Source organism: Mesocricetus auratus, unplaced genomic scaffold (genome assembly GCF_017639785.1).
Source record: "Mesocricetus auratus isolate SY011 unplaced genomic scaffold, BCM_Maur_2.0 Super-Scaffold_100008, whole genome shotgun sequence".
Lineage (NCBI taxonomy): Eukaryota > Metazoa > Chordata > Mammalia > Rodentia > Cricetidae > Mesocricetus > Mesocricetus auratus.
The window spans coordinates 5985848-5995299 of record NW_024429192.1 but is presented as its reverse complement, the minus strand read 5'-3'; the positions used below and the strand labels follow the sequence as shown (position 1 = coordinate 5995299).

At 44.4% G+C, this 9452-nt stretch overlaps 1 protein-coding gene across 5 annotated transcripts in view; it reads right to left on the bottom strand.

Moving 5' to 3' along the window:
* Positions 1 to 12: 12 nt before the first annotated feature.
* The window catches only part of Cryzl1 (crystallin zeta like 1), a 36673-nt gene continuing 27233 nt past the window's right edge, over positions 13 to 9452 (bottom strand). For 2 of the 5 annotated variants that reach the window (XM_021229448.2, XM_021229449.2), the window contains exons 8-14: positions 8891 to 9002; positions 8115 to 8246; positions 5882 to 5980; positions 4666 to 4784; positions 3151 to 3256; positions 1696 to 1741; positions 13 to 535 (exon numbers count right to left, since the gene is read on the bottom strand). In XM_021229448.2, coding sequence (XP_021085107.1) covers positions 436 to 535; positions 1696 to 1741; positions 3151 to 3256; positions 4666 to 4784; positions 5882 to 5980; positions 8115 to 8246; positions 8891 to 9002 — 714 coding nt within the window. In that variant the 3' untranslated portion in view covers positions 13 to 435. Of the gene's footprint in view, positions 536 to 1695; positions 1746 to 3150; positions 3257 to 4665; positions 4785 to 5881; positions 5981 to 8114; positions 8247 to 8890; positions 9003 to 9452 lie in introns of those variants that run through there. The other 3 variants (XM_040750484.1, XM_013116206.3, XR_005878826.1) reach the window with 3 other exon arrangements.

The following is a 9452-nucleotide window of genomic DNA, read 5'->3' as shown; positions in this document are numbered from 1 at the left end:
AATACACTCAAATGCTAAAATAAAGGCTTGTTAAGGAAGGAGTTGAGAATGGAGCTGATAGAAAATCAAATGACATTTCATGCTAGAGCAAAAGCTGGTGGCGGATGCTGTGATAGGACAGTGTGGCTTTGGCCGAAAGCAGTTTTCTTTATGGAAAGAATTTTATAGCAGAGGCAAAATGCATAGATACAATAACAAAAAAAAAAAGGTTTTTGGAATATCCCCTTCAAGATGTAAAAAAAAATTAATCTGGATTGTTTGCATATTAATTTTTCAAATATGTCAAATAACCAAACGTCTTACTATGGCAGGAAAACAGGCTTAAAAATAGAAAAAAGTTGTTTCTCATCTTCCTTGATTTTCTCAACAATTTCCAAAGAAAACTGGCTTCATATACTGGCATGGGTGCGTCCAACTGAGGTCTGGGAAAGAAAATTAAAATTGAACAACTTGCTTTTTTCTTTCTTGATTTTTCTGAACAACTTCCATGGCAGCTTTTGCCTCAGACAGTGGAATGGGCTCATCAAGTATCGGTCTGAGAAGAAGAAGGGTTAGAAACATCAGCATGGCCACAGGCGCACACACAAGGTGTGCACACACAAGGTGTACACACCACACACTGCGCTATAGTTGATTGTATTCCTCCAAACAATCCAAACAGCTTGGTGGGGGTGCGTGCCTTTGCTCCAGCACTGGAGAGGCAGAGGCAGGGGGATCTGTGAGTTCCACATCAGCCTGACCTATTCAGCTAGCAAAATAAATAAATAAATGAAAATACCAACCAATCAAACAAAATTACAAACTCATCCATTAATATTTTATGGTTTAGGGGCTGGAGAGGTGGCTCAGAGGTTAAGAGCACTGGCTGCTCTTCCAGAGGTCCTGAGTTCAATTCCCAGCAACCACATGGTGGCTCACAACCATCTACAGTTCAATCTGGTGCCCTCTTCTGGTGTGTAGACAGAACACTGTATATTCAATAAATAAATAAAAATCTTTAAAAAATATGGTTTAAAAGTAGTAATTTTCCTTTCCTTTCCCTTTCCCCATTCTTCCTTCCTTCCTTCTCTCCCTCCCCCCTTCCTTCCTGTGTCTATGTCTGTGGTTTTTTAAAATCCTGGAACTCACTTCATAGACTAGACTGGCCTCTCATTCACAGAGATCTGCCTGCCTCTGCCTCCCAAGTGCTGGGATTAAAAGTGTGTGCCATCAAGCCATGTTTTTTTTTTTTTTTTGGGTTAAGATTGGGTTTGTCTTGTTAGATAACCCAGAATGGCCTAGAACTCATTATCCCTGCCTTAGCTCTCCTAGGCTGTGAATACAGATATGGTCCACAACATTGGGCTAAATGTGTTTAAGTTTTGAAAGAAAAATATATTACTCACTCCCTTTACATTGTAAGTGATATCAAAACCCAATTTAAACAAACTTGGTACTTTTTTTCCTCTTGTCAAGCTCTGAATAACTCCAAATTCCCTGGCAAGAGGAATCAGAATGGAACTGGGAGAAAAGGCACACGGTAGATAAAATCTCCAGGGATACCCTTGGTGTACATTTTGAGAAGTGAGAGAGACTATCTGCTTATCTGAAGTGAATGAAGCCAGAGGTACTATGTGTACCATAAGACTGAGAAAAACAGATGCCCACCTTTCCCCGAGAACAGAAAAACAATGATGATCTGACTTTATGGCATACCTGAAGATACCAGCCGATAACTTCTCCATCACGTCTCTTAAGATGCGTAACTGGAAGGGTTGTTAAGGTGGCAGCTTAATTAGAAAGGGGTCTAAATAAGCCTTCAGTAAACATAAGATGCTGTCCCGGCCACTTCTATTTTTCTTTTGTACTTTCAAATTCTACTAGGAACTGTCAATGACTTCTAAAACAAAGGTATGACTTGAGAGAACTGAGCTGTGAGTGACTGGAGAATGAACTTCTAAAGACAAGTGGTGAGGGCAGCAAGCTGTCACTTATGCAGTGACCAAGACCACCCCCAGAGGGCAGTTCGTGGAGTAATGCATGGTTTTCATTCATGCACTGCACAGCACACAGTGTTCGGCACTTACACCTCTTCCAGGAAGTAAACGTTTGTTTCACTGATATCAAGTTCAATTTGTTTGCATAAATTCATTTTATTTCAAAAATATGGAAAGAGCTAATGAATATGTGTGCATTTATGGTAGTCTGGTTCATGTATTTGAAGGCTTGGCCTCCAGTGGGTTGTGTTCAGGGAGTTATGAAGCTTTAGTTGAAGGAAGTACTTCGTGGGGGGCAGGCTTTGATGGTTTTAAGGTCTCATCTCTGCTTCCCGCTCTCTTGGCTTCCCATGTAGATAAGGTATGTTAACCCAGGACCCTGCCCTGCTGCCAAGCCACGCCTCCCAACCCTTATGGGCTCTATCCCTCTGGAACCATAAGCCAAAACAAACCCTCCCTTTTATAAATTGATTTTGATAAATGGTATTTATTCATAGCAACATATGAAGAAAAATAATAAATAAGAAGGCCTAGAGAGACAGCTCACTGGTAAGATCACCTGCTGTGCTTGGAGAGGACAGAGGTTCAGCCCCCCATATGCATAAGGCAACTCACGAGTGTCTGTAACTCGAGTTTCAGGGGACCTGATGCCCTCTTTTGATGTCCATGGGCACCAGGTGCACAGACAACATGCAGGCATAGACCCATATACAGACACATACACATTAGGCAAACAAACAAACAAATTCATAAATCTTCTAAAAACTAAATTTCCTAGTACTGGTACTTGTGAAATTCAACTATGAACATTTTGGAATATTTTGTGCAATGGTACCATCATAGGAGTTAAGGGTGCTGTCTCTTAAGGTGCCATGCAATGCCAGACTGAAAACAAAAGACAAACCTCCATTCAGGAGTGAGGCCCTGGGGTGTGTGTGGTTGTGAGTCTCTCTTGCTACGGTACCTCCCCTCAGGCAGCCTTTTCACCTGTGAAATGAGTTCTTTACTCATTCCTCGTAGACAATGCTTGAATGAATGTATGGACCTGTCACTGTCATACATGCTCCAGGGAAGCTCACAACTAGTTATAATCTCTGATTGTCACCTCGAAAGAGTTTGAGTAGAGTGTGCGGCAAATCACAAGGTAGCAGCTCAAACCAGTAGAAAAGGATATAAAGGTATTTCCCCTGGTGTGCATTTGACAAATTCCAAACTTCCTCATTAAGGAAAGCCACCGTTGCCCCCTTGAGGAAAAGGCAGTGGCTGTCTGGAGGGTCCAACTTTGATAGAAGAAACAAAGACAAAACAACAATTAAGTTCAGCAGCGTAAAGGTGTTTGAACCATAAACCTTTAATGCAAATTAATCATTGCAGAAAGCACAAAACCAGCTACAAGCTTCAACAGCCATTTAGTACTGTGACGCTTTCTTCCCGTGCCATGATGAACTGGCTAGGACAAGGCAGATGCACAGCCAATCTGGAAACCCAGGGATAAAATGGCAGAGACAGGCTTCTGTGTGTGGCTTCTGGTGACCATCAGTCACTTTGTATGTTGGAAAGTCTAGACTGGTATATTAAATTACAGTATTTGTATGTTAGCTATGATATAAATATTCAATTAGGATTCTGTTAAAAGGTAACAGAAGGGAGGTAATTCATCTATACACATATATACTAACATCAATTTGGGTTATTAAATTATGATAATATTATTTATAAATATTACAATTGCTAAGTTACTAGAAAGCAAATTTTTAGGGTCTGAGATATGGCTTAAGTTACCAGTGTGTTTGTCACACAAACACAAGGACCCAAGTTTGAACACCAGCACCCATGCAGAAGGCCAGGTGCAGTGGTGCACATCTGTGACACACACCTGTGGTGCACATCTGTAGTGCACACCTGTAACACACACCTGTAGTACACACCTGTAACACACACCTGTAGTGCACATCTGTAGTGCACACCTGTAGCACACACCTGTAGTGCACATCTGTCATGCACACCTGTAACACACACCTGCAGTGCACATCTGTGGTGCACATCTGTAGTGCACACCTGTAACACACACCTGTAGTGCACACCTGTAGTGCACATCTGTCATGCACACCTGTAACACACACCTGTAGTGCACATCTGTCATGCACACCTGTAACACACACCTGCAGTGCACATCTGTAGTGCACACCTGTAACACACACCTGTAGTGCACACCTGTAACACACACCTGTAGTGCACACCTGTAACACCTGTAGTGCACATCTGTCACCCCACTGCTGGAGATGCTGGCACAGGAGGATGTTTGGGTCTTAATGCCAGCCAGCCTAGGCAAACTGGCAAGCCCCAGGCCCATTGAGAGATCCCCTCTCAAAAGACAAGGCGGAGAATGATAGAGAGAGGTACCAGCTTTATCTCTGGTCTCCCTCACACATACATGTGCACACACAGATAAAGTGTAATTTGAAGTACAATTTTAAAATTCAGAGGCCACTATACACAATGAATTAAATACAATTATAATTCATTCTGACTGAATGGACTTCCCTGCCTGATAGAATCTGGCCAGTATGTCCCTAACACAGAAAATAAGTTACATTCCTTTAAACATAGGTGTAATTAGAACTTATACTGTTCTTTACCAATGGCACCCCTTGGTGTAATAGCAGGGCTTTTTTGTTTCTGAAAATACCTGCAGGTTTTCTTCTGTTGTTACCCAGTGGCCTCCAACACCAAGAAGTGTGATGACATCGTGCTTATGTGGCAGTTGTGACTTTACAGCTGGTTCCTCATCTTTACTGTACAGCCTCACTTACAAATGAACAGTTAAAAAAGAGAGAAAAGGTATACTTTATAAAAGTCTGACAAAATTGGTTTTGCATGTCAGTCTTTTTATATACCAAGAAACATTTTCTTAATAAAAGGCAAACTTAATTAACTTTAAGCTACACCAAAACGTACCCTACACTTAATTGAAATTAAATGCAAACAAAATAAATTTTGATTTGGAAGCAAGCAAGGTAATACAACTACATAACTATGTCTCATGCTAATTGTAATAACTGTAGCTTAATGCAGTGGGACGAACTGCTGCTGCCTCTTTAAAATATTGAGTCACACACACCGAATCACACATTTGAAAGGTGATCACACTACAATACACTGTTCCCTTCCACTGATGATGTTTATGAGCCAATTTCAAGGCCTGAAAAATACACATTAGAAAGGGACACACACTATGGCTATAGTCATACTCAACAATAAAATACAAATAGAACTGCTGTGCAGTTCACAATACTAACCCTTCAGGAGTAAATGGTGCCACCTAAATGTGCACGGAGTAGGTGTGAAATAGATCCAAGTTAGGTAAAAGGTTCAGGGAAATGAATGGAACAAACTTGTTTTTTCCAAACAGAGGGTACTGAAATCACCCATCCAACAGAGGGTAGTCACGAAGTTCTAGAGGCAGCTATGAAATGCTGGACAGGTGTGTATTACTGGGGACCCACAGAGTCTACTGATCATGGTGACAGGTTTCATTTTTGGGGGGGGTGTTCAAGACTGGGTTTCTCTGTGTGTGTCCTGGAACTCACTCTGTAGACCAGGCTGGCCTCAACTCACAGAGATCCGCCTGCCTCTGCCTCCAGAGTGCTGGGATTAAAGGTGTGCACCATCACCGGCCGGCTAAAAGTCTACATTTTTTTTTTTTTGAGACAGGGTTTCTCTGTATTGTTTTGGAGGCTGTCCTGGAACTCACTCTGTAGACCAGGGTGACCTCGAACTCACAGAGATCCGCCTGCCTCTGCCTCCCAAGTGCTGGGATTAAAGGCGTGCGCCACCAACGCTCCCTTTCCGTAGTTTCTCAAACTAAAAACATCACACAGGTTGGTCATGGTATAGGTACCCACCTCCTGCATCTATGACAATATCTACTCCTAGGCCACCTGTTTCCTCCAAACAGCTTTCAGCAACATGGACTTTCCCATTAGAGACATCAATCACGCGGGCTGTAAAGGATAGGAAATGGGGCAATTGTACAGTTCTATGTGTGATCAATACAAGCAAGTCAGGAGGGTAGGAAAAGAAAAGTCAGTGGGTGTCTGGTTTTGGAATAGCTCCAAAAATTATTACATTTAAAGGAAAATGTCAATTCTGTTTAGACTTTTTTTTCTCAAGGAATTCAATACTGATTGATAAGGATCAATCTAAAGAGAGGGTTGGCATATTAGTAAAACGAGTAAGTACATTTTGACCCAAGGCTGTCCTGTTGACAGAGGCCAGCTGTTTGAACCCAGGCTAGACCATCAGCTAGATGACCAGGCCCGGGAACCGAGACGGCACAGACACAGCAGAGAGAGCAGACAGCTTCTCAAGTCTCTTGCGGTGCCATGGTGCGCAGAGCTGCGTCCTGTATTTGCACACTGTGGTCCTCATCTGTCAGAGCCATTTCATCCTTAGCCCTGGAAACCCACCTCCCCACTCTCCTCTAGCTCCCCCAAACGCAGAACAGTCCCGAGAGTACGGAAAAAGGAAAAGGAATAGGACTGGTTTGGGCAGGGAAAAACAAGCTAATTTTAATTGGTTGTATTAATTAAATATCCAGACACATACATAAACATACTCTGTGTGTATGTGTTGCTAGGTCAGGGGTGTGGGCAAACCCTGGACCTTATGAATGACTACTGAGTGGTGTCCTTCACTCTTAAAACAGAAAATAGAGAATGAACTGTTAATAGTACAACAGAACTATACAGAGAACTGAAAAAAGTCTCTCAGGATCTGAACCAATGAGGATATAATACTATTTCATTTTGGTTTTTTAGTATCTTGTTGAGGAAAATGTCTTTTGGAGCTGTTCAGGTTAGAGGCTCAGTCTAACAGCAATCTGTGACTTCGGTGGTGAGATGGGGCAGTAATGGGGGCCGCGGCTAGGAGGGCGGTAGAGGGCAGGGGCAGGGGAGAGCGCAGAGGTTAAGAGCACTTGCTGCTTTCCCGGAGCACCTCAGATGTGTTCCAGGCTCCCAGCACCAAGTCAGCGACTCCCAGCTGCCTCCACGTCCAGCTCCAGGTGACCTGATACCCGACTTTGCACTCTGCCAGGACCAGCACACATGTGACACGTGCGTGTGCGCACACACACGTGCACACGCACATAGACACTCCCACATATACACATGTACCCACACTCACACACATACACACACACACTCTCACTCACACACATACACACACACTCACACACACACATCTTAAAACAGGAAGCTCTTTAAAGGGTGCTGAAGCAATCCAGGAAGGCAGAATTAGCCAACAGGAAACATTTCCAAGACTACAGTTTTAGCCCTCTTCCTCCCTTCTAGCTCCTCTCCCCGTCTTCCGGTGCTGGAGATTAGGCATACGCGATAGTTAGGATTCAGTAACATGGAGTGACTGAACTACAACCCAGACCTGCAATCTCTTTGGTCTTCGTGTGTGTATGAACACATGCAGATGCATGTAGGTGTTGGTCATGCACACATACGCACTTCACTGCGGGTGTCCAAAGTCCACACTGGGAATGTTCCACCTACTTTATTGTGTGCATGCATGTACCATAGCACGTGTGGCGCTCAGAGGACAACTTACGGGAATCATTTTTCTCTTTCCACCAAGTGGCGAGTGCCTCTGCCCCATGGGCCACCTCACTGGTCCATCCACATTTCTATGTGCTGACACAGGGTTTCCCACAGAATCTGCGGCACGTGACTTTAGCTAGCCAGCCTCCGCAGGGATCCCGTCCAGTCTCCACCTCCTGAGTGCTGCTTAGAGTCACCGGGTTCAGGGGAGCTGCAGTCTGCGCTTCCTGCGTGAGCGGTGCCATTTCCCTGCCCACGGCTCTCTCTGCAATCCGTCCCTAGCTCCTGCGCTCTTGAACACTGTTCGTCTATTTCTGCTCCTCTTGGTCAGATGCAAATGGCTTTAGTGTTACAAGGGGCGAGCCTACAACCCTGTCCCAGTCCCTCGTTCCGTTTGGTTCTCTCTTGGAGAGACCGGCTGAGCTCTTTGGAAGCTGTGCGGTGAGGGTCGAGGGGCCTGCAGAGGAGCACCCGAATTTACCGCGGCTTTTCCCGGACGCTCCCCTCACTGCTCACATCCGCTTCTCACCCGCTTCTCTCTCCACTCCAACCTCTCCCTGTTCTCGTTGCCCGCTTTCCTCCAGCCGCCATCTTGGTCTGAGGACAAGTTCAGTCTGTTGAGAGGCTGCCAGCCTCCACCATGGCCCGCACGTTTCACCTACTTCTCAGTGTTTTACAGAAGACAGACGGTGTTAGAGCACACACGGGGTAACGGCTGAGAAACACGCAACACGAGGTGAAACTGTATTGAGCAACTGGCTGAAATTGGAGAAGCAACTGGTATTTCTGAACTGATTTAAATCAAACTTGGTTAAGTTGGTAACAATAGGGCAGAGAAGAGAAAAACAGAAGATGTAAAAAGTTTTAGGTTCAGAGCCTTAAACAGGGGCTGAAGATGATGGCTCAGTGATGGTCCACTGCATGTTACATGCATGAGGCCTGGGGATGACCACCAGCACCATGTAAACCAAATGCACAAACTCCAGCAATAAGAAACTTCAGGAATGAACTGTTCGACTTAAGTAATCTGGGTTTAGCAAACACGCGCTAAGAACATTTTAAGACTCATTTTTATTTGGGATTTTGTACTTTGTTTTACCAGCATAAGGTTTCTTTTTCCCTTTTCTTTTCTTCTATTTTTTTTTTTTTTTGAGACAGGATCTCAATGGGTAGCTCAGGCTGGCTTTGAACTCATGATTCTCCTGCCTCACTCCACTGAGTGTTGGGATTACAGACAAGAGACACCAGGCCTGGCTACTAGTTTTACTTTCCCTGCAAGACTGAGTAATGTAACATGTAACGCACCTAGAGAAGGCCTAATCCTTTCAAGATGCTGCTTGTCTTCCAGGCTGCGTGCTGTTGAAATCACCTTGGCTCCTCTATGGTGTGCTAACTGAATGGCTATTGTGCCAAATGCCTGTGTGGAAATACGTATCAGTGGGTTCATACATACAGATGAAAGGACATACCTAGTTTACTTCACAGACCATTCAACACGTATAAGTCTTCAGTACTACTTTAATATAGCTCAAAATGTTACATGGTACAGCAAAGAAATAATATGCTCACGCTTAGCAGGGCAAGTATCTGACCGATTCCTCCAGAGCTGCGAGGTCAGACTCTACTGTAACCACACATGGGTCATCCGAGGATGGAGGGCCGCACTCTGACACATGGCGGTTGGAGGAGAACAGCCCATAAAGGCAAGGATGGAGGGCCACGCTATGACACATGATGGCTGGAGGACAACAGCCCATAAAGGCAAGGATGGAGGGCCGCGCTCTGACACATGGCGGTTTTTCTAAGCCCGGATGGGAATGTAACCACACTGCTGTAACGGCTGCAGTACCTGAGCAGCGCCATCTCT